This window comes from Pithys albifrons, chromosome 23, assembly GCF_047495875.1.
Source record: "Pithys albifrons albifrons isolate INPA30051 chromosome 23, PitAlb_v1, whole genome shotgun sequence".
NCBI classification, from domain to species: domain Eukaryota; kingdom Metazoa; phylum Chordata; class Aves; order Passeriformes; family Thamnophilidae; genus Pithys; species Pithys albifrons.
Genome location: NC_092480.1, coordinates 7554060 through 7579676, shown reverse-complemented (window position 1 = coordinate 7579676; position 25617 = coordinate 7554060). Strand labels below are relative to the sequence as shown.

At 45.4% G+C, this 25617-nt stretch overlaps 2 protein-coding genes across 7 annotated transcripts in view; one reads left to right on the top strand and one right to left on the bottom strand.

Annotated features, from left to right (window-relative positions):
• PKNOX2 (PBX/knotted 1 homeobox 2) overlaps positions 1-22138 on the bottom strand; it is an 83759-nt gene extending 61621 nt beyond the window's left edge. For 3 of the 6 annotated variants that reach the window (XM_071576091.1, XM_071576094.1, XM_071576090.1), the window contains exon 1: positions 22067-22138. The gene's annotated coding sequence lies outside the window, so the exon portion shown is untranslated. Of the gene's footprint in view, positions 1-1607; positions 1672-22066 lie in introns of those variants that run through there. The other 3 variants (XM_071576095.1, XM_071576096.1, XM_071576092.1) reach the window with 3 other exon arrangements.
• On the top strand, positions 21753-22677 carry LOC139682095 (uncharacterized). The gene is made up of 2 exons (XM_071576074.1): positions 21753-21916; positions 22107-22677. Exons 1-2 carry the CDS (start codon positions 21753-21755, stop codon positions 22675-22677), a joined length of 735 nt encoding a protein of 244 aa, XP_071432175.1.
• Positions 22678-25617: the final 2940 nt, after the last annotated feature.

Genomic DNA, 25617 nt, shown 5'->3' with positions numbered 1-25617 from the left:
ATTGCACCTCTCTGGGAATTTTACTTTAATTAAGGGTTTTTCATAAGTTCCCAAGTGAATTTTCCCTTGTTGTGAAGACCCACTCCATTGTCCGTGTCAGGGCACTTCAGCCCCAAGCATCACACTGTGGCCAAGAGTTTGGTTTTGCTTTTTCTCCTTTTCAGGAAAATAAATAAATAAATACATACATACATACATACATACATACATAAATAAATAAATAAAATCCTTGTGGGAATTGATTTTTTTAAAAAAATAAAATAGGTTCTTTTCCTGAGCTATGACACCTGACTCCACAGGGTACCAGGATGGAACCCAGCTCTGTCCCAGCACCTGGAGCACTTCCACATCCAGCAAAAGAAGGAAAAAGCCAGTGGAAGGATGGGGAAAATGGGAGAAATCTCACACTTAAAAGATTTTCCCAAATGAAAATAACACTGAAATAATATCTGCTTGAGGAGCAAACCTACTACCCAACAAGATTTCAAAATTCCACCAAAATCTCCAAAAGCTTGGTCTCTACCCCTGCCTGTGGGGCCAAGTTCCAGTAGCACAAATGGTATCTTATAGCAATACACAGAGGGTACAGATACATATATATAGCTATATATACATAGCAATATGATTAATGCCCTTATAAATAATATACACTATATAATACATAGCAGTATATCACTAGATATCAAGCATTATATATCAATCTAATATATATTCTGTAATCAACAGATCCATAAAGATCAATGTAATATATTCTATAATCAGTATATCACTATATATCAAGCATTATAAACCAATCTATCAATGTGAATATATCAATCAGTATATTACATACTTCTATAATATAGGATTATGTAATGTAGTTATTTAATTATTTGAAAGTACATGTGCATTCTATTCACATATTACGTATCAATGTTATTCTATTGCTATGTATCATTTCTATAATAAATAAATGTATATTTATGACAATAAATACAGTGTATCTATATACACACAGGAAAAAAAAAAAGGTGGAAGCCAGTTTTTGCAATCCATCAGGAATTTAGAGAAAATAATATTTTTAAGTCCCCAAAACTCCCAAAATATTTTGTGGAAAACCCACTTACAGCTCAGCAATGCTGCAAACAGAGGGGCCATCAACACGCACCCAAGCCCATACCCACTCAAACCCCACCACACCAGGGCAAGTTATCCCAATAAGATAAAAGAAGTTGTTTAAATCTCTTTTTTTTTCCTTCTTTTTTTGCCCACAGAGCTGGAGCTGGGAATCCATTAGCCTTTAATGAAGTGAAACCCTCATCTTGCCGGAGCCACCTCATTTAGCGCAATTGTTTCGCAGCCATTACGGAAAGACAATTACAAGGAAGCGGCGAGAGTAATTGGAAATGCTGGCGGGAGTTGGGCGAAATGATAATAAATAAAAATATTCCCCCTAATAAGCTTGCCAGGAGGGGGGTGGGCTGGAGAAAATCAACATAATTAGAACTGAACCTCAGCGAGGAAAAACAGACAGCGGGGTGGCAAGCGCTCGGCACGGAGGAGAGGGGGGAAAGTGGAGAAAACTTCATTTTTTACCCAAAAAACAGCAGGAAAAGTATTTTTCCCACCTGTACGCAGCCAACAGGAGCAAAAACTGGCTGGAATGGGAGATGCTGTCCACAGGGATGCCTGTGATGCTCCTCCATCACCTGGTCCAGGCTGGAATTAAAGCCAAATAAAAGCTTAAATGGGAGATGGTTTTGCTCACAGGATGTCATTGAGGAGCATCATTGGGTAACAGGAATTTTTCTGCATCAGAGGGGGTTATTTTACATGGCAAATACAATTATCTTTGCAAAACCTCTACTATTTACATTATCCTTAAGAACAAAAAGCATTGTGGGTGGGGATTTGGAGGGTATTTTCCTTATGAAAAAGGGTTAAATCACATTGAAAACCCAACACAAGCAGCTGTTGGTGGCTTCCTTCCTTGGTCCTAAAATTCTGGGGTTTCCCCCTAAGTAAGTCCAGTCCCCAGCACAAACATCCATGCTCTGTCCCCATCCTCATCCCACTCCAGTGTTGCTTTAGCAACTTCTTCAAAACAGTTTGCAGCAAAAAAGGCCTTTAAATTGGGGGGTAAAGCCATTCAAGCAAGGATTTGAAGCCAAAAAGGTCCTTCAAGCAGGGCGTTGTACTCAAAAAAGTCCTTAAAACAGGAGCTTGCATCGAAAAATGTACTCTTAACAGGGGTTTTCAGGAAAAACTAGTCCTTAAAACAGAGCTTTGCAGAAAAAATGTCCTTCAGACAGTGTCTTAGTGCAGGGGTTTGCACCCCAAAAAACGTCCTTCAAGAACAGGTTTGCAGAAAAAAAATAAAAGCCCTTAAAGCAGGGGGTTTGCATCAAACACAGTCCTTCAAACAGCTTTTCCACCATAAAATATCCTTTAAATGGGTGCTTGCACCAAAACAGCCCTCCAAACAACCAGCTTAGCACCAAACCCCACTTTAAACGGGGGGTTATAGCCAAAATGGGCTTTCAAACAGGTGTTTGCACCTTTAAAAAGGACTTAAACCAGGGACTGCAAGCAAGAAGCTCCCTCAGCATCTTCCCTCTCTGCTCCCATTCTCTGGGCATGCAATATTTGTCCCAAAATCCATCTCTGGCAGGTGATGAGAGTGTTCCAAAGGGTTGGATTAAATCCCTGGCTCATCACAGCAAGTGTTTTCCCGAAGACAAGTGAAATACCCCCAAGGGAATTCTATTTCTTTTTATAATTTCATTCTTACTTGGGGTCTCTGTAATCCTACTGGGGCAGGTGGGATAAGCAAACAATGCTGGGAGCATCCCAAGCCCTGACAGGAATGCTCCCAAAATAATAAAATAGCCCCCAAATTCATAAAATACATCCCCAATAATAAAAATACCCCAAAACATAATAAAATACTCCCAAATAAATAAGAAAATGCCCATAAAGTATGAAATACCCCAAACCTCTGCCCCAGCCCTCTGGAGCAGAGGCAACTTTCATTTAAAAACCATGCACGTTTTTTTCCTTGCCAGTTCCCAACTCCGTTAAGATCATTATCACAGAATGAGAGCGGAGATAAAACATTTTTATTTTCTTTTCTTTTCCTTCTAGTGCAATTTTTTAGCGGTGCATCCCCTCCTCCAGCTCCCATGGAAGTCAGCTCATGTTGGGAGTTAATGTTTCGTTAATACACAGTTTTTTTGTTAATTTATTTTACTTTATTTTACTTTTCCATATTTGTCCTCAGTCACCAATTATTGTGCTCCCAAAGGGATTATTACAATTCTCCTCCCTGTAACTTTGTTAGCCTCAGTGCCTTCCATAAGCCACAGGTGATGCTCACGCCACAATAATGCGTTATTAAATAATACTAAAAAATAATAAATTATTTTAAATTCTTTGAAATCCGTTCAATATCATTGAATAGTATAAGATATTATTCGATCTTATTCAATGTACTGCAAAGCCACATGCACAAATATTTAGGAGCTGTGAAATGCCTCCGTCACTGGGCTGGGATGCTGCACTGGGTACCAGCGGGCTGAGTCCTGATGGGAAGGTGTTGGGCAAAGCTCTGGAAAACTGGGGGAAAACTGTGCTATTTTGGAGTGTTTTATATCACTGCTGGTAGGGCACTCCTGTGGTGTAATGGAGAGCACTCTGGACTCCAAATCCCAGGGACCTGAGTTCAAGTCTCAGTGTAGGGATCATCCTCTGGCAGTTCAATCCCTCCCTGCCATCCAATCCTGTCAGATCTCGGATTCTCAGCGGGGTCAGCTCCGGTTGGTACCGGGTGCTGTGACAGTCCCGACGACTTCCCTGTCACTGTCCAAGCTCGCTCGGCCATGGCAGATGGACCTCAGGACTGAAACGGTGGGGCCAGTTCTGTGCACGCTGAGCCTCACCTAAAACATCCACTGCCCAGGCTGGAAGGGCACACCATGTGGGGAGAGCCCTTCCCAAATCCAGGCTGGAAGGGCACACCATGTGGGGAAAGCCCTTCCCAAATCCAGGCTGGAAGGGCACACCATCTGGGGAGAGCCCTTCCCAAATCCAGGCTGGAAGGGCACACCATGTGGGGAGAGCCCTTCCCAAATCCAGGCTGGAAGGGCTCACCATGTGGGGAGAGCCCTGCCCAAATCCAGGCTGGAAGGGCACACCATGTGGGGAGAGCCCTTCCCAAATCCAGGCTGGAAGGGCACAGCATGTGGGGAGAGCCCTTCCCAAATCCAGGCTGGAAGGGCACACCATGTGGGGAGAGCCCTTCCCAAATCCAGGCTGGAAGGGCACAGCATGTGGGGAGAGCCCTTCCCAAATCCAGGCTGGAAGGGCACACCATGTGGGGAGAGCCCTTCCCAAATCCAGGCTGGAAGGGCACACCATGTGGGGAGAGCCCTGCCCAAATCTTCATTCGTGAAGTCTGGCCATACAAAAATACAATCTCACTGCTGGTGGAGGACGAAGAGGGAGGCAGCTGTGGAGTGTGGTGGGAGCCTGTGTGGGTCAGTGTGTGGGAGGATGAATGGGAGATGGGGTGTAAGAGGCAGTGTGAAAATGAGTGTGAAGGGAGTAAGCACAGAGAGTGCATGGGAGAATGGGCCGTGAAAGGGAGTGAGCAGGGAGAGTGCATGGAACGAGGAACAGGAGCTGGAAGCACGCAAGAAAGTGTATGGGGAGTGTGCAGGGAATGAGCAGGGAAAGGGCATGGAGTGAGCATGGAGGGGTGCACGGGAGGATGAACAGGAGCCTGCGGTGTGAGGGAAGTGTGCTGGGAGCGCCGAGGGGGAACACACACAGGAGAACGAACGGGAGCCTGAGCTGTCAAAGAAGTGCCCAGGAAGCGAGCAGAGAGCGCACGGCAGGATGAGCAGGATCCTGAAGCGAGCAGGGCAGAGTGCAGGGGGACATGCGTGGAAGGATGAGCAGAACAGTGCAAGGGAGTGTGCAGGGAGAGAGTGCAGGGAGAGTGCCAAGAATGTGCTCAGGAGCTTACAAGATACACACAGGGAGCGTGCATGGGAGCTGGGAGTGTGCCCAGGGCTGAGCAAGGGAGCTTGTGTGTCTCCCTCCCATTCAAAACCCATTAGATTTGCTGGAATTGGGAAAATTCACTTAATAATATATTATATTTAAGTATAAAATTATAAATATATAAAGTATATATTATATATATTAAAAACTCTGTATTTATAATATTTAAATATATTACCTATATTATATGTTTTAACTATATATCCTATACATTATAAATATAGCATAGTTTCTTTTTCTATATACACATGATATAATTGTTATTTATATTTTATTATATATACTAAATATACAAAGACAATATATCTTATCCTATAATGTATACTCTATTATATATAACAGATATATCTATTAGCACCACCTATCATCATACCTATTATATATCCTATAGCTCTCACATATTTTACATAACCTATTATAATCTATATCATCATAAATTATATATTACATCCTATATCACAGATATTTTATGCCACATCATATATCATATTATATTATTACGTAAATACATGTAAAATATGTATTTTGTGAAAAACCCTGGTTCCACCACTACTTTATATAAAATTAATATAATTTTATATATTTTAATTTCAACCTCTAAAGACACCCAAAAAGCTGCAAAAAAAAAAAAACTGAGGGACCATTTCTGATTGGCCAAAAATTCAGAATAATATTTGGAATGGAATAGATCTCCATTTCAGACCTCAAGCAACACTTATTGAGAAAAAAGAATATTTGAAGTATTTGGGAATATGCCATTTACAAGAATCTATTCTATTCCATTGTACTCTATTTAATTCAAAGGCAATTTCCTCAGAGATTCCCATGAAGGCCAGCAGAAATAGGGATTTTTAGGAGAAAAACTGACACTATTGAGATGTGCAACTTGGGAGTGAATGGGATTTTCCAGAACTTGGAAGAACTTCCTGCCTGAATTTCCTCAATTTATTTTCCTGAATTTCATTATTTTCCTGAATAAATTTTCCTGAATTTCCTGGTTTCATGTTCTTAAATTTCCTGATTGTGCAGGATTTCACTATCCTGGCACTGTGGCTCTTTGGAGAAAATCCAATTTATTCTTCAATAAATCCACCTTTCAATGACTCAGATAAGCCAAAACCTTTCTGAATTTGGTACTTCGCACTAGAAATCCAACTAATTTTTGATGGGTGAGCATCCCTATGCATGCTCAAAAAAGGGGATGTAGGGAGCAACTCCCCTATATTTTTGGGGGAAGGAAAAGCGTTTTTAGGGTTGAAAGAATTAATTAATTTGCCAAAGCAATGTTTGCATCTTGCATTCCCAGTGGGAATTTTTCGGTAGCCAAGTGGAAAGGTTTATTTAGCCAGGAGCAGCACTGGCTTCACAAACATTTCCCCTTATCCAGCAGGGAGAATGGCACCAACCGAAGGGAGATTTAATTAGCGAAAATGTCGTTAGGCAAACGAAATTATCCGTAAGACAATCCTGCTCTGGACAGGGGGGGTGATTAACCAGAGCCATTAATCGAGAGCAGTGCTCCAACAGGCAGTTTGGCTGCAGGGGGGGATCCTTCTTTGGGGGAGGCCCACACACTCCCTCCCCGTGCTCACTGAGAAGCCCTTGAACATCTCATCAGCACACCTTGATTGCATCATGCAAATTGCAATTAGTTTTTTTGTTTCATCACCCCAGAAAAGAGCAAAAAAACCCATATTTTGGAGGTGCAGGCACAGCAAGCCCCAAAATTTGGAGGGATCAGATTGGTACCCATATGATGATGAGCCCACATCCCACTGCTGAGCACTAAGTGATCAAATGCAATTTTTGTAAGTTATTTTGCTGTTACTTCCACCTGTTACACAGGGCGTTTTCACCCTAAGGCTGCAGGCGTGTTCACACCAGTCTCGAGTGACACCCGGGAGCACCGAGGCCTCCAGGTGCCGAAGCTCACCGCCTTCATTGAGGCAGCATGAACCTACAGGGACAGCTAAAACTGCTGACAGCACAGGCTGCTGCAGCTCAGAATTCCCTGGGATTGAACCTTGGAGGTGATAACAACCAGCCACAGGAGCAGCAGGAACCCACTGTTCTTTTAACCTTTTGATTTCATAGGATATCATAGAGCCACCTATAAAAAATCAATTAAGGTCAAGGGAAGTCTTCCCATTGCCAAGAAGTGTTCCAGGATGCCTTAAAAACTGGGGGGGAAAAGCCAAAACCTCGTAAAATCAGTACCCAGTGAACACTCATGGCTTTTGCCCTATAACTGTATTTATATATCTCCTGTTCAAGAGGATTCCCTGGGGACTTCAGTTCCACTGGGAACCTCCCCCCAGTAGAATTCTCCAACTCCACGTTTGAGCATCCCTAAAATGATGCTTCCCACCCTCATCAGTTCCCAAGTGACACCTGGAAGAAAGACACAATATTGCCATCACCATCCAAAAAATTGGGAGATTTGGGGTTTTTTTAGATGTGAGGTGAAGATGAGCTCATCAAAATCTACCCCAGGAGGAGCAAGACAGTGGAGCAGGGTGACAATGGGTACTGAAGGAATGCCCCACCTGATGTCAGACAGAGCAAGATAACTAAGAAATCCCAATTAAATCCTTGCTGGCAGAGCCCAATATATATATTCCCCTATATATGACATTCCAAATACATTGTACCACTGTATTCCCCAATACTCTGTTTCTCAATATACACGGGACTATTTTCTAATATTATCTAATATTCTTCAATACATATAATAGTCCCCAAATTTTTATATTCTCAATATATTCCCCAGTATTATCTATTTTATATTCCCATATCTATCTATCTCTCTATCTATCTATCTGCATAATACAATATTACATTATTTCCACTGCTCTTAATTTTGAAGTGACTCAGCAGCTGCAATTAATGCAATTATTTGAATTTTTTTGCCATATCCATCAATTTTTTCCACCTCTTGAGCTCAGCTCACTGTTGTCCCATTTCTGTCCCATATTTGCCAAGAGTTTTTAGCAAAATCCCATTATTTTTGTTTTCAGGCAAGAGGGGTTTTATCCTTTAATGATGCTCACCAGGTCCCACTCTTGTGACACAAAAAAACATTGAAAAATGTGCTTTTATTTGAGACCTGGTTTCATTGGAAAGATGGATTGCATTGAAAAGCTCTGTTTTTAATGAAAACCATTGACAGGCACCAAGCATGGATGAGGACTATGGCCCTTGGGCATCAGACATCCCAAAATCCATTTGCAGATGAGATGGGACCAACCAGCTCAACAGCACAGGAAGTTTGGCACTTGTGGAGAGGAGCCTTTTGGACGGGTTTTGGGGAATTTCCATGCTAAAAGTGAGAATGCAGCTACTGGGGTCTGAATTCAGGTGTCCCACCCTGGCCTTGGCTGATGTGGGTGCACTGCTGGGGGCTTTAATTCAGGTGCCCTGTGAGCACCTTTGCTAATTAAAATGCTCCATCAGGACCATGGCTAAATTGGGGGCCCTAAAAGTGACTTTGCTAATTAGGGTGCCCAGCTGGAGTCTTTAATTTGGGTGCCCTGCGAGCACCTTTGATGATCTGGGTACCAACCCACAGTCTTTGCAATTATGGTGGGATGCCAGGGTCTCTGTTAATTAGGGCACTCCATTAGGATCTGCTAATTAGGGTGCCCTGCTCAGGCATTAGACTTGGATGCCCTATGAGCATCTTCAGTAAGTTTGGGTCCCACCCCATGGTCTTTGCCAACTGAGATGCCACACCAGGGTTGTAGCTAAGCTGGGTGACACATTAGGGTCTTTGCTAAATAGAGTGCTCTGCAAAGAGCTTTTTAAATTTGGGTGCCCCATTCAGCTCATTAATTTGGGTGCCCTGTAAGGACCTTGCCTGATCTGCACACCCTGAGAGTATCTTCACTAATTCGGGTCCTATCCCACCATCTCGCCAATGCAGGTGTCACACCACGGTCTTTGCTAATTAGTTTTGCTGATTTGGGTACCCTGCTGGGGTCTTTATTTTGGGTGTCCTGTAAGCATCTTTGCTAATTAGGATGTCCTGTAAGGGTCTTTGCTAATTTGGGTGCCATCCCATGATCTCTGCCAGTTTGGGTGCTCTGTTGAAGTCCTTCCCTGAAGGGATCTTGGCTGATTTTGGGTACCTGGTGGCACCTTTGCTCTCTGTGTCACGAGCAGCAGGTGACACAGAAAGATGCTACAGAGGTGGCATCGCTCCTGCCTCATTCCAGAATGTTCCCTGGGCAAGCATAGCACCAGGCAGGATGCAGCTGCATCCTTCCCTCACCAAAAGGGATGGCTTTGCACCCTGAAGTCCTGTGAGGAGCACATAATGCACATCCTTGCGGGGGCAGCTCATGGGACATCAGAGCATCCCAAGCTCCCGTGTGCAGCCCCCGCCCCGCGCCCACGGCTCATACTGTGCTAATTGTACAAACCTAATGGGGGAAGGAGCTGGCAGGGAAAAAAAGGGTAATGGCCATCAGGCCAGCAATAAACCAAAATTAATGGGCCGTGGGAAGAAATCATGTCCACTTAATCCCAGCTCTGGAACTCTAATAGAATCATGGAACACCGAGGGGGGCTGCTCCATCCCGGGGTCGCTCCTGGGCCGCCTGTCAGACACGGAGCAGCGCACTCTGCCCCAGCCCCAGGGCAGCAGGATTTGGGGAGGCAAGAGGAGAGAGCAGGAGCATCTGTCCAGTGCCTGGGAATGTGGCAGGCAGCAGGAGGGAGGGATAACTTCCATCGGAGGAGAAGGGGCAACGCTGCTGGGAAACATCTTCCTGGAGCTCTGAAACTAGGGGGCATCCGCTTTTTATCTCCTTTTTTAAATTATTTTTTTCAATTTCACTCTTATTTCCATTTTCTCCTTTCCAATTTTCTCTTTTCTTAATAATTTTTTATTTTTTATTTTTCCAGTTTGCTTTTCTTTTAGCAATTTTTTCTTTTTTTATTTTTTCTTTTTCCCCCATATTCCCTTTTCTTTTTAATCTGTTTTTCTTTAGTCTGATTTTCCTTAATTATCTATTTTCTTTTTAACCAATTTTCCTTTTCCTTTTTACCCCATTTTCCCTTTTCTGTGTATTTCCTTTTCTCACTAAGTTTTCTTTTCCTTTTTTTTCCCATTTTCCCTTTTTGTTTTTTTCTTTATTCCAATTTTCCTTTATTATCATCTTTGTTTTTAACTAATTTTCCTTTTCCTTCCTATTTTCCATTTTCTTTGTATTTCCTTTTATCTTTTTCCCCAATTTTTCTTTTTTTACCAATTTTCCTTTCACTTCTATTGTCTTCTTTTTTCCCCATGTTTTCATTACCCTTTTTCTTTCTTTTTATTTCTTTTTTAAACATTTTTTTCTTTTTATTTTCCCCTGAAGAAAATAAAAAACAATTCTCACACCACATAGCAGGGAAAGCCCCACCTAAACATCTAACCCACAAGCATCCACAGCAAGGTATGGATGCTGGTGTGGGACAGTGCCTAGGGATTCCCAATCCCTGTTTTCAGTACTTCCCATCCAATTCTTTTACCCAGCCCTGCTTCATCCCCATAGAAATTTAATTATTTGGGGATTTTCACTTGCCCTGGGACAAAAGCCCAAGTGTACAAATATCCCCATTCCTGGCAGAGAAGGATGGAGAGGACACTCATCCCAGACCTTCCCTTTAGACTGAAAAAAAACTACACAAAAAACTTCCACCCAGAAAAGTTTGAGAAAGAGCAAAAGTCTTCATTCTCAGAAAACTGGGATTAAAAGTGGATGGGGAGTATTTCTATGAAGTTGTACAAATACAAGTCGCAGCAGATGTCACCAGCACTTGGAAAAACCTAAACTATGTAACAAGAAAGATCTGTGTTTTCCAATCAAAATGCCCCACCTCGAGTCAAAAAAGCCCCAATATAACCCCAGTAAGACCCAATGGTTTGTCTTAATGTCCCAGGTCACACTGGGAATGTGAGGTGGCCACTCCACCAACATCCCGCAGACAGGCTCCACTCCCATCTCCCATTTGGAATGGTTCCCTCCAATGATGCCAAATCCCACCGGAGGCTGGAGAGCTTTTTCCTATGTGAAAATCCCAATTTTTTCCCCTAAAAATGCCAAGTAGGGGAATAATTATTCAAAAAATGCTCCTGTTGTTCAGAAGCCACTCCAGGGCTGAAAAGGATGGGAATGATGGATCATCCCAGGCTGGACCAGGGACGGTGCAGCTCCCTGTGCACACAGTGAGAAAGGATACAGGGATCATACTGGCTGGACCAGGGATGCTCAGGGATAGTCCAGCTTCCTGTACACAGCGCAAGCAAGGACACAGGGATCATCCCAGGCTGGATCAGGAATGCTCAGGGATGCTCAGGGATGCTGCAGCTCCCTGTACACAGGGGGGAAATTAAGCACCAAACATGGATATACTCAACTCCCAGATATTTCCTGCATGGATTCAGGCTATTCATACGGAAAGCTCAACCAGGATTGGAGGCATAAGATGTTCTGATTCCCCCAAAGCCAAAGGAGGAGCAGGCTCATGTAAATAAACCTGGGATATGACCAAGGGATACACTGGCCTGGTCGCACTCCAGCGCTCGTGTTGCAGGATCCAGCCTCGCGGAGGGGATGACGGCCGAGCTGGAATGCAGCTATTTTGAGATGGGGATATCATTTCACCAACAATTTCTCTCAGTTTCATGTGACATGGGCCCAGCATCCCTAAAATAAACCAGGACCGCTCCCCATCTTAAAGGAAAGAGAAATAGAAATGTTTAACCTTGGTGTTAATGACTTGTCTTATTTAAAGTTATTTTTATGAAGGAATAAAAAAGCATGCTGAGGGCAAAAAGCACTTTGGATTTCAGCAAATAATTGGAAATCCCGTTAATTAAAGGTGCAGTGCACACACAGATGCAGCTGAGATCCAGAGCTTGGGATTGTGGAGAGAGTTGGTGGATGTACCTATTGTATTTGGGGAGCTTTCCCACGGACATGAAAAATAAATAGATAATAATCATCACATGATGCTTGACAGTGGCACGCTCAGGTCTCCTTACCCAGAGCCACAGTGAAGATGGATGTTCCAATGTACTAAAGTAGCAAAAAATTTTGGGTAAAATTATTGTTCACTGATTTTGTTTTATTATGCAATGAGTCCAATGGGGATTTTTGTGTGTTTGGGGCCAAAAATCTCTGATTTCAGATTATCTCCATTCTTGCAGCCATATCCCTGCTTAATTTCTTGTATTATTTATATTTCTATTAATTGTATTTATTATGTATTGTCTTTATTCTTATATTCTATATATTATACTATATTATATTACAGAATTTTGCTAAAATATCCCAATCTCTTGATTGAAAACTACCGTTTATCATCTGGAAAAATCACCTGCATCTCCCATACAAGATTAACATCATTTCTGGCAGCTAAAATTCACCTGGCAGCAAGTCTCAAAGTTCTTTTAGACTCTCCTTCTGCAGCTTTAGGGAACCCACATCCCTTTCCTCGCTTGCCAATGAGATGTAAAGTTTGAAATTCGGGTTGTAACCAAAGGACAAGGAATTTTCCAGGATGTTGAGCACCCACCACCCTCATGCACTTGAACACTGGATGGAGGTGCACCAGGAGTGTATGCACGTGTATCCAAGCAGTGTTTTTCCCTGGAAATCGCCACTGGGATATTTAATTCACATCGGAAAAGTCATTTTCCTTTGGGAGTACCTGAGTAGGTACCAGCTGCACTTTGCTCATGAGGGACACGATGATTTTCCTCCTACAAAACTGTGGTGGGGAGGATAAGACATACCCAGCACTTGTGCTGCTCTCCAGCTTAATAATTCCCTATTATCAATCAACTCATTGATAATTTTCTATTATAAATCAATCAATGTTTTTCTATTATAGATCAATCAATCAATAATTTGCTATTATAAACTACTCAACCCACGATTTTCTGCTATGAACCCATTAATAATTTTCTAGTATAAAATAATCTATAATTTTTCATTATTAACCAATCAACCCATTCTTTTCTATTATGAATCAATCAATAATTTTCCATGAGAAATCAATCAACCCATGATTTTCTATCCCAAATCAGTCAATAATTTATTATAAGCCAATCAACCCACGACTTTCTAGTATAAATCAATCAATCAATAGGGTTTTATTCTACGTCAATTTGAATTAAATTGAGTTTAATTAGGTTTGGGTTCAGTCGCCGCTGGGCTCGAGGCCGCCCTGCATCCCCCCAGGCAGGTATTTATAGCCGCGCGTCTCATCCCCACCGCCCTCGGCCCCGGCGATTAATTAAATTAGCACAAAGAGGGGCTTGTTGAGAGCTCCAGCCTCCCGAAGTCGAGCCGGCGAACAGGAAACAAAGGGTGGAATTCTGTCTGCTTGGCTCAAGGGTGCTGTGTGTCCCGCCAGGCGCGGGAGCGGGGCCGGGGGTGTCCCCGCACCGTGACAGCGATGCCACCGCACGGGGGAAGAGCCCCCTAGCGCGGCGCTGGGTACCGGGGGATGGAGGTCTTGCTTAGGGAGTTCTGCAAATCCCACCTTGGGGCGGGTCTCGGCCTCATCACTTCCCAGATTCACTCGCAGCACACCCAAACCAGAGGTCGGGATGCCGACTGAGCCACTTCCCAATCCCTGAGCCCTTCCTAACTCATCCCAGGAGAGCGAGGGAACTGCTGCACCGAGCTCCTCTCCGAGCACGATTAATTCAGGGTGAAAACACTCCGGGTAGTTCCTGCAGGGATAACAGCACTGGGAATTTCTCTGGCTTTCCTCCTGTCGAGCCAAATCCCAATATAAGTGGTTGCAGGGAAAATAAAACCCCCCGATGTTTCTACCTTGAGATAACCTTGGCCACTTGCCAGGTGCTCAGCTATTAAAGATACTACTAAATCACTTTATTTAGTGGATTTAGCATAAATATTCTCCCCGCGTCCTTCAGCTCCACTGTTTGGGGTGTTAAATTTAAAAGGGGAAGAAGAGTTAAAAAAAAAAAAACCTTAAGCTTTTGGAGGATGTTTAGGAAAGGAAGAATAATTTATCACAGTGTAGGATGGGATTAAGATGGCAAAGGTCATGTTGAAAAGAAGGAAAAGGACCCCAACAGTGAGAGGTGGCTCCTGAGAGGAGGTAAAAATGCTGAAATGCTCAAAAAGAGTGAAAGACAACTCGACAAAAAGTGACGGTTTAGACAGCAGGGTTGGAGGGTTCAAGTTTGCATGGGGGAAAATAGTGGGAACAGGGAATATGTCCCATGATGGGGACTGGTCTGGGGGGAGTCCCAGCCAGGAGCTGGAAGAGCATTGCTAGAAAGAGACGGGCAGGATTAAAAATGCACCAGTTCCCTGAGCGGCCCCAGAACTGGATGAGTCTCACCAAAACTGGATGAGCATCACTAATATCACATGAGCATCCCTAAAACTGCACCAGCATCACTAAAATTGGATGAGCAACACTAGAAGTGGATGAGCATCCCCAAAATTGTGTCAGCATGCCCAAAGTTGAACCAGCATCTCTAAGAACAGTACCAGCATTCCTAAAACGGCACCAGCAACCCTGAAGTTGGATGAGCATCACTAAAATCACACCAGCATCCCTAAAATTCGATCACCATCCCTAAAATCGCACCAGCATCACTAAAACTGCACCACCATCCCTAAAAATTCCACCGCTAACTTCCAAACTGCAGAAACATTCCTAAAGCTGTCCCAGCATCCCTGGATCGAGGGGCAAGCGGGAAATGTGACGGTGGGGGCGGCTGCGGCAGCGAGACGGGTGTTAATCACAGGCTCGTTAGGAACAGTGCCCTTATGGGATGGAGCTTCAGCCAGCCGAGCATCGCTGCAGTCCGGGAGGGAGCTGAACCCACACCCAGCGGGACCCGGCGGGAACACCCCCGATCACCACAGCAAGAAGGGAAGGTGGCCACCAGCCAAGGATTTCCCAGTTCCTATCCTGGGAAAAGCTATGGATGGAGGAGAAGGAAGTCGCACATCTCCTGGAGAACACATATATAAAAATGGATTTTTCTTAAATGTATGTCAGAATGTGGATAGTTCAGCATCCTCATCCCACTATGCACCACTTGTGTTACTGAAACGGCCTGAACCTAGAAAATAAAGTCAGGCCTAAGATTTGAGAGAGATTAAATTCCGTTAAGACTCTGCCTCGAAATCTCTTAATCCTGGTTTATTTTACCCATCATATTACACACTGAAACCTCATAGGAAAATAAACCTACAGCACCCTTTAGTATTTATTTCATATTATTATCTTTAATCAATTATTATTTACTTTTTACTGTTTACTGAGTATTTATTATTATTTAATTTTTATTGTTCATTTTTATGATAGTTAAGTTTGTTCTTTGCTATCCCACTGACAAAGTACCTCACTTCATTATTTTTGTTTTAGAGCAATGCATTAAAGGACCTTTCCAGGCACTACTTTCTTTGTGATTGAGATAATAAATAGTAGTAGTAGTAGCAATAATAATATTAATAATAACTTATTTATTGTTTTTTAACTCCTCCAGAAAAGTTCATCTCCTCACAACCCAGATTTTGGGTTTTTTTAAATAATTTTACCTCAATTGGGTGAGCCAATAGGATGAGCAGGGTCAGGGAGGGGATGCAGGATGCAAGAGGAGAGATGGAGAGCGTAGGATGCTCCGGAGGGGAGACCCCCAACCACCATCTCCAAGCTGATTATTTATAATTATTTATTATGAGATGATCACAAGGAAAATAAAATACAGGACCTGGAGAGTGCTCAGCTCATCAGTCTCGCTCACCAGGGGCCTTCTCTTTGGAAAAAGGCAGCAGAAAAATAGTGGAAATAGAGGGAATATAGAAAATAGGGAGGAAAGGAGAAAAATCAAGCAGGTACAAGACTTTTTGTTTTGGGATAGCACTAAAATCTCCAACCCAGCTCCTGGCTGTCCTCAGAATCAGCACCAGCAACAGGCAGTGGCATTTGTATGAAGAAATTAGCAGCTTGGAACAATAAATTCCCTTCTAAATTTATTGCTTGGGAGCATTAAAAATGTCTAAAGTGGTTTACATCCACCATCACCATGGGAATTTGCCCAGGGATCCAGGAGCTGGTAATTGCTATTCTCAAACTTGCCTTGGAAGCTTCGAGTAGTGTTTAAAAAAAAAAAACCCAAACATTTTAAGGGCTTTATAAAGCCATAAAGTGCCTTCAATGTACCTCGGAGTGACAGAGCTGGGAGAGGCTCGTCCTGCCTCCATCAAATAATCCCAGGAATAACACACTGCTGATCCAATAATGGGAAAGGAAACTGCTACAATTAAATATTCTAAATTATTTTCAATTATTTGGACAAGTTTTGTCTCACTGCTGGGCTGGGGGTGGCAGTTTGGCTTCGTGGTGCTTCGGGGGGAGCACTGGAGAGGGAGCCCAGAGAGCACAGGCCCGTTTGCTGCCAGGACAGGGCTGGGCACCAAAAATGGTGGGGGAAATGGGAAAATATAGTAATTAAACAAACAAACAAATAAACAAAAACAAAAGAAATAAAAAAGAGAAGAAAAAAGGAAAAAGAAGAAGGGGAAAGAGAAGGGAAAGAGAAAAGGGAAGGGGGAAAAGGACAAAAAGAAAATAAAAAAGGGGGGAAAATGGAGAAAGAAAGAAAAAGAAAAGAAAAAGAAGAGAGAGAAAGAGAGAGAGAAAGAGAGAAGAAAGAAAGAAAGAAAGAAAGAAAGAAAGAAAGAAAGAAAGAAAGAAAGAAAGAAAGAAAGAAAGAAAGAAAGAAAGAAAGAAAGAAAGAAAGAAAGAAAGAAAGAAAGAAAGAAAGAAAGAAAGAAAGAAAGAAAGAAAGAAAGAAAGAAAGAAAGAAAGAAAGAAAGAAAGAAAGAAAGGAAGAAAGAAAGAAGGAAAGAAAGAAAGAAAGAAAGAAAGAAAGAAAGAAAGAAAGAAAGAAAGAAAGAAAGAAAGAAAGAAAGAAAGAAAGAAAGAAAGAAAGAAAGAAAGAAAGAAAGAAAGAAAGAAAGAAAGAAAGAAAGAAAGAAAGATAGATCAAGGGGAAAAGTGCTTTTTAGTGGGGAAGGGATAAAAAGGTAAAAATTAAAAACAAGGGGAAAATGGAAAAAGAAAAAAAATTAAAACAAAAAATAAAACCCAGGAAAATAAAGGAAAAAAGAAAAAGGAAAATATTAAAAGAAAAAAAGGAGGAAAGAAATGGAGGGAAAAAAAAGGAGAAAAGAAATGAAAAAGAAAGGGAGAAAGAATGGAAAAAAAGGGAAAAAAAGGAAAAAGGAAAAAAGGTAGAAAAATGGGGAAGAAAGGCAGGAAAGGGTGGAAAAAAGGAAAACAAGAGCAGCTTTTCCCAAAATGGAAATATTTCCAGGGGGCTCAAGCTCTAACCCAAACTGGAAGCCTGAAGAAGTTCCTGGGTCCTGCGGCAGCTGTTCCTGCTCCCTGATGGGACGGGATGGGATTTTCCCACTCCAAATTCCATTCCCAAACACAACTTCAAAAAACCACAAAACAGCAGAAGAAATAAAATAGAAGCCTCCCAAAACTGGTCCAAAATTGGGATTATTTGTAATTGGCTTTCTGGGATTTCTGGCAGGGATCCAACCAGACAGCACAGCCGGGGAAGGGAAAACCTGGCCAAAAACTGTGGGTTCAGTTATAACTTTTTTCATAGTTTTTGTAACACCTTGTTAAAGCTGAAAGCTCCAGATTGAACATTAATGGGAAAGTTTTTCCTTCTCTCTCCCAAACTGGGTTTCACTTTTTCCTCCACCTGCACCAAAATAACCTGTTTTTGGGGAGCATCAGCAGTGCTGTATCCCTAAACCTGATGTTTTATGGCCTTCTGGTGTGACAATCTGGATATTTGGGATTTTCCTGCCTGGATTATATTTGGTATAGATGGGAAGGAACAGGTGGCACAAGATGCTGAAAGATGGAGGAAGCATGGCATGGAAAATGAGAGTCAAGGTAAAAAAAATAAAAATAGTGATAATGCAGAGAAAATAAAATAAAAAATAAAAATTAAAGAAAAAATTCAACAATAAACCAAAAATAAAACATGTGATCTAGAAGAAAAGGAAAAAGATAAAATATTAAATAATAAATAATATAAAAATAAACTAAATTAAAATAAAAATAAAATTAAAATAAGTAATAAATAAGTAATAAATAATGTGCAGACACAGTGCTTTGGGATATGACTTAGTTGTGGATTTGGCAATTGGTCTTAAAGGTCTTTTCCAACCCAAGTACTAAACAGACACCAATTAATCGGAGCGAGGACTACCCATGGTTTGTGTTCCCATTTGGAAGAAGAAAAGCCAAAAAAATAGGATATAATCAAGCAGTTGGGAAGAACTGAGGCCAAATTCCCATCTTATTTATACAGCTGCAAATCACAGCTGGGCAAAGGCCACCTCATCCCGCCAGGATCACAGCTCCATCCCGCCAGGATCACAGCTCCATTCCATCCCGGCTGGGGAGGTTTTCCCATGGGGATCACGTGGAACGTCACCTCAGTCCTTCCAAGGCTGGAGGCAGGGATAAACTCGAGTTTAAATTTAGTTGAGGATTAATTCCCATCCCTCCAGATTATTATTTGGAGCTGGCATCTTAACGATGCGACTAACGACGCTGGGAATTAATTTATTTTTGGGCTAATTAGAGGGCATTTGTTAACACCCTCTTCTGTGGCAGCAAAAATTATTCGGGAATCAAGTTATTCGATAGTGTGTGGGATATTAAATGCAACTGGGAATTGTCTGGATTAAGTAAATAATCACTCTAACACCCAACAAAAGCAGCTTTCCACATGCTGGAGTAAAATAAGGATGGGGAATAACTGGAGACAGAATGCTGAGATACATCAGGGGTACCCCCCACCTAAAATAAAGATGGTATTTATGCTCAGTCCAGCTTTCCCACCATGACTGGGGATGTCAGCTCTCTCTTAATTTAAACTTAATTGTGGCAGAAGTTTCCTCCTGACTTCGGGAAGCACAGCTCCTTGCTCCCTGCATCCTGCCCATCCACTTGTCAGCCACCCCATCCCATGTCTCTGACTCATTTTACTACTTTCAGCCAGAGCAGCTCCCAGGAAAATAAATTCTGCAAAAGTGAGGTGTCCCAACATCCCAGGTTAATTTTCTCCATATCCTTCGGAAATATCCCAGGAATCCATCACATATCTCAAACCCAAGCAGGATGAGGATGGTACCCAGAGGTCCAGCCCCTGCATCCCTGAGGATGAGGATAGATGGGTGAAGGATGCTTTTCCCAGCAGGACCAGGCCAATATTTAAGTTTTCTGGGAGGACAAAAATGCTCTATTATTGCTCAGAGACTTACTGATGTCCTCAATCAGCTTGGAAAAAAAGACATGAAGTAATTCAGAAGTTCACCGGAAAAGCCAAAATCATCCAAAATCTAAACCTGTCCCTTGAGGGACTCATTTATCCCTGAGTTAAGCAAAAGTTCTTCCTGATGTGCCAGTGGGATAAAACTTTCTTCTCCCCATACAACTTTATGCATTGAATTCAAAAAAGAAAATTTCCTTAAAAAAAAAAAAAAAGAGATTTCTTTAAAATAAAGGTGATTTCCTTTAAAAAAAACCCACTATTACCTAAACAAGATATTTCCCTTACAAAGGGGTAACTTCTCTTAAAAAAAAAGGCAATTTCCATAATGAAAGGGAGATTTCTCTAAAAAATGAGATTTCTTTTATTTCCCTCTCCCAAAAATGATGGAAGGAGAATGGAATATGTTTCTGCAAGCGCAGTGGGGCAGTTCAGCATCACTCCTCTCCCGTGTTTTTTCCCTTTCCCCATGATATCAGGGGGGTGTTTAATCTTACACATATATATTATATAATGTATGGATCTCAAGTTAAAATGCAGGGGGTCACAGGACCCCAGTGCTAATTTGGGAGGCCAGGGCTGCAAAATGCCTTAAAAAGCCCAATTTTGGGATGCTGAGGAACACAGCATTTCTTCCCCTTCCCGACACTGCCAGTTCCTTTATTAACCTCTCCCGTAATTAGCCTCAAACAATTAACTTTTGCCCCCAACGAAGGGATCTCAGTGTGGGGATTTACATAAAATAGAAGGCGGGGGGGAGAAGGGGGGAAAATAAGGGGAAATCCTGATCCCATCATCCTTCTGCTCCAAATGACTTAAACACAAAACACAGTGTTATTTTTTCCCCAAAATCACCCAAAATCCAATTAAGTCACTCAAATCCCTCTCCCCATACACAAGAGGCCAGAAGCAGCCCCCTAAATATCAGACCCCAAAGATTTGGGGTTTTTTTGGGGGGGAACACACACTTTTCTGACGTGGGATGATGCCAAACACATCGAGTCAGCACTTTTGGAGGCGCAACTCCCGAAAGTTTCACCGACGCCGGGTCCACCGAGCCAAGCACCACTTCTCCCCTCTCCAACCCCAAAATCTCTGACGATTTAAAGGTAAAATAAGTCAAAAAAACAGACAATTTAAGCCATTTCCTCTCCTATTTTCTGCTTTTCCCCAACAGACAGCTGCCCTGCATCTCAGCCAAAAATAATCCATCCCCCCCTCTCCTCAATCTAATCTCCCCGGCTGGGAGTTTGAAAATATCCTGCCGGGTTTAAGGTTTCCCGTTACCCGTCGGGCAGCGAGATAGTGGGGAAAAAAGATCCTTGGGAGTGAGAAAAACCGGGAAGAGCCCAAACAAAGAGCCGGAGCCCAAGCTGAGCTTTGACGCCCAGCAAAGATCGGGATGAAGTTGGGGGACACCCCAATCCCTCATCAAAACTTTCTGAGTTGCACAATGCTGCCGACAGAGCCACCCTCCCACAGATGGAAATGCGCTAAAAATTCGAGGGTAAATTAAAAATAATAATTATTATTAATAAAAAGCCCACTCTGCATCGCTGCAGAGCCACTAAAAGTGTGGAGTATTCATCCAACCCTGCGGGATGGGAAGGATAAACCAGAGGGTCCCATGAAGTGTTTTGGAGAAAACTGTGTGCCCTGAGGAAAATGAGGGGCACCGGGAGATGGGGCAGAACGGGGCACTGGGGGTGCCCGGGGGGTTATCCCGGGGGGTTATCCCGGGAGAGGTGCCGGGTGCGGCATTCCCGGCGAGGGCCGCGCTCTGGCGCTGAGCCCGCCTGGGGCCCCGAGGGGCGGCTACGGTGCCCCCCGGCCCCGGAGGGTGCCCTGCGGGGGCACCCCGAGGTGACTGGATGCTTGGCAAAGCTGCTCGGTTGCAGGTAAAGTGCCCCCCTTCCCCCCGTGCCAGCAGCAGCCCCCAACGCGGCTGCACGGGGGGCAACTTCCCAGCTGCCAAATGCGATGAGCTGGGGGGCTGCAAAGCTCCCCCGGGAGCCGCTGCAGCCTTGGGAGGGGACGGGGAGGCCCCTGCGCTGGGAGGGCTCCAAACCCCCCAGGGGGGCTCCAGCCGGCTGGGGGGGGCGGGAACCACCCCCGGGTGGGGGGCAATCCAAGCGCTTGGAGGTCGGCAGCCAGTCCGAGGGCACTGCAGCTGCCCCAGGGGGCTGCGGCCGCCGGAGGGGCGCGGGCACCGCTCGGGGAGGGGGCAGTGGCTGCAGCCCCTCTAAAAGCACCGCAGCCCCCGGGGGGCTGTGCGGCCGAGCAGCGGGGGCTGCAGCCCCGGCAGGGCTGTGACCCATCGGGGGGCTGCGAGCCGCCCCCGCAGCGCTGGGACCGCGGGCCGATGGGGAGGGGACGCTCCCCCCGAGCCGCCGCAGCCCCCGAGTCCGTCCCCGCGCCCGGCCGGGGGGCACGGCGGGAGCCGGAGGTCAGCCCGGAGGGGGAACCGGACACGGACAGCCGCGCTGCCCCGGCCCCGCACTGGCGGGGAGGCGGCGGGAACGGCAAGTTAGTTCCCTCACCGGAGGGGATGGGAGGGGAGGTGTCCCTGTCCCCGCCGCCGCCGCACGTGCCCCGCCGCCCGCGCCGCTTTGTCCGCCGGGCTCCGCGGCTCCGCCCGCCCCCGCGCGGCGGCCCCGCCGTGAGTGACAGCCCTACCTGCCCGCCAATCTTCATCACACCGACACCGGCCTGACAGCGCGGCCGCCGCTCGCCGCCCGCCCGCCCGCCCGGCCCCGCCGCGCCGCCGACACGCCCCGCCCCGCGCCGCCGCGCGGCCACGCCCACCGCCGGCCACGCCCACCGCCCTGGACACGCCCACGAGCGAAGTCCCGCCCCTTTGTCCGCTCCGGCCACGCCCCCTCGCCGTGCCCCGCAGCGCCCCCTGCTGGCCCCCGCTTCGGGGACCCCCGAACCGACCGACCCCCGAACCGACCGACCCCCGAACCGACCGACCCCTGAACCGACCGACCCCGAACCGACCGCCCCCTGAACCGACCGCTCCCGAACCGACCGACCCCCGAACCGACCGCCCCCTGAACCGACCGCCCCCGAGCCGACCGACCCCCGAACCGACCGACCCGAACCGACCGACCCCCGAACCGACCGACCCCGAACCGACCGACCCGAACCGACCGACCCCTGAACCGACCGACCCACGAACCGACCGCCCCCGAACCGACCGACCCCTGAACCGACCGACCCACGAACCGACCGACCCCGAACCGACCGACCCCGAACCGACCGCCCCCGAACCGACCGACCCCTGAACCGACCGACCCCGAACCGACCGACCCGAACCGACCGACCCCGAACTGACCGACCCCCGAACTGACCGACCCCCGAACTGACCTATCCCCGAACCGACCGACCCCCGAACGGACCGACCCCCAAACCAACGGCCCCCGAACCGACCGATCCCCGAACCGACAGCCTCCGAACCGACCGCCCCCGACCCGACCGACCCCCGAACTGACCGACCCCCGAACTGACCGTCCCCGAACTGACTGCCCCTCGCACCGACCTATCCCCCCAGACTCTGTGAGGACCCCTCGTCACCTGGTGCCCCCCAGGGCATGGCTCAGACCTCCCCCGTCTGCCCTTCCCCCCCCAGGGGCTTTGCCCCCTCACAGCTGTATTGCCCCCAAACGCATTTGCCACCCCAACAGCATTTGAGCCCCCCCATATTTCCACCTGCAGCGCTTTTGCTCCCCAGACACCTTCAGAGCCAACCTCAGTGGCCTCTGATCCCCGCCCTGGGCTCCCTCAGAGCGCCCCCCCAATCCAGCTCACCAACGCCCTGCAGGGGGTCACAAGCCCCCTCCATCTGCCCCCCAACCTTAACATTTAAGGCACCCCATAGTATCCCACACCAAGCCCTTCCTGTGGGATTATCACCCAGGTAAAACACTCATATTTTGGAAGCATCTACTAATTATTGTTAATTTGGTGTAAAGGCTTTCTGACCAAGCTCCCGCCACTCAAATTTTGGTCCTCATGAGACATTAACCACACTCCTCTCTCACAAAGATGAGGTTTCCCTGGAGTCACTTTCACTGGTAGCACTGGGTGAACTGGGAGAACTGGGTCCTGCAGCCAAATTTTCCCATATTTTATTGTAAAAGCCACAGGGAAGCATTTTTCTGGATTAGCCCAGCCACAGTTTGGTTTCTCCCAAATTTCCAATCCCTTCCCTGATAAAAAATGCCATCAAAAATGGGTTTAATAAGAAATGCTGAATTTCTACCCAATTCCGAAGGAATATTGAGTGGGGAAGAGAGTCACTCAAAACAGCCCTGGAATTCCTTTGGGATGGGTTAAAACTGGCTCCAAAGTCTTACAGCAGGATGGACAAGGCAGCAGCACTAAATGGTGCATAAGGAATGGCTGTAGGGCCAGGGATGCCATGGAAAAGATGGAAAAATGAGCTTAAATTTATAGTCCAGGAACCCAAAACACCCCTAATTTTTCCTCTTCAGTTTCCCAGGACAGGCAAGTGCTTGCAAATTCCCATTCCTAAATCCTGATTTCCAGCTTATCCCAAAAAAAGTCCATCCAGGAAATATTTTGCGCTTCCTACTTGGGAGCAACTTCTAACATATGTCGATGTCCTTGGACTGGTCATTGGAAAACAACAGAAAATAGATGGCTTCCATTTGGAATCCATCAATAAAATAATGGAGAAATGCAGTGAGTGGTTGGGATGCATCCCACCCACCAGCTCCAATGAAAAAGCATCACTGCATTGCATTGCTGGGACAACAAGCAAGAACTCAGAGCATCCCTCCAGTCCCGTGGAGATGTTGGAATGATTTATAGGAATTTCTTGCCGTGCCTTGTAAATCAGCCAACGGGACATTTTTCCCCTCCCTCATTACTATTCCACAGAAGCAAGCAAAGACGAGGAGCCATAAAGCTGTCGCTGGGTGTTTCAGCCAGCTGGAGATGCTGGGCAGAAAATATTTGGGGTTTTTCAGAAGCTGGAGAATTGGAATGGAGGAGCAAAGGGGAGGCAGATGGAAACTCCATCGCTGTGGTGTCAAAGGACCACGCAATCATTTGTGCGTGGCCTCTCATGTTGCTTATACGTCATCTTGGAAAACAGGGATGTAAAGACAGAAGGCACACATGGGGCATATTTTACACTGCATCATTGCCAAAAATATCCAAGTGCTCAGAATTTTAGGGTTCTCCTGGTGCAGGGATATTTCTTCTGGAGCCAGTAGCAGTGAGCACCTCATGTTCACTCCTCAAGCATCCCAATTTCATTCCTCAAGCATCCCACATTTGTTCCTTGAATATCCCACATTCATTCCTCGAGCATCCCTCATTCCTCTTCCCCATTTCCCATTGTCAATCACCAAAGAGATTCCTCCACCAGTTTTGGAATCTCATGCTCAAACTCCAGGAAAAGTATCCAGGCCCGGGTTTTTCCTTCATAAATGCAAAAGCTTCTTTGGAGAGTTTTTCCAGAGGTTAATTATTATCCCTGATTAAAAAAAACATGGTGTCTTATTTCCCAGTTGGATTGGCTGCTTCATCATCCAGCCATGGGAGCTTGCTGGAATTTTTTTTGATGGTAAATTAAAATTCTCTCACACTCAGTCCTGGAGTTCTTTTCCCCAGAAAAAAAGGTATTTTTGTGCTGCAACAGGTCACCCCTGGATGATCTTTTTATGGTCATGTCTCATCCCACCAGCCCTGGTTCTGCAGATCTCCAGGACTGAGGATGCTCAGCAACATTCCTACTTGAACAGAGTTTGGGTATTTCTTCCCACCCTGGGCCACCCTCAAGTGACTGCAGCTGGAAGGGATGTCCAAACCCCTAAACTAGAAAGCCCTGTATCAGACACCTTATTCCATCCTTATCCTGGCCCAGATTGCTGGAAAACCTCCCTGAAATTAAACCCTCTCTGCCTAATTAATCTCCCAAATTCTGGGGGTCATGCCATTTCCCTGCCCCAGGCTGGGGCATGGACACCCCAGGGGTACATTTTTTGCATGTGTAAAGTAAGTGACATCAATATGTAATTGCCACAAACTCATCAGCGCGTATTCAAGAGGACACAGACTGTTCCTTTTGAAAAGCAATGAGTACTCGGAGCAGGTTTGCTAAAATATTAAACAGCAGCAACATATATAACCAGCAATATTTACATTTTTACATAACGGGCTTCAGGAGAAAACAAATTACATAAAATATAGTGGTT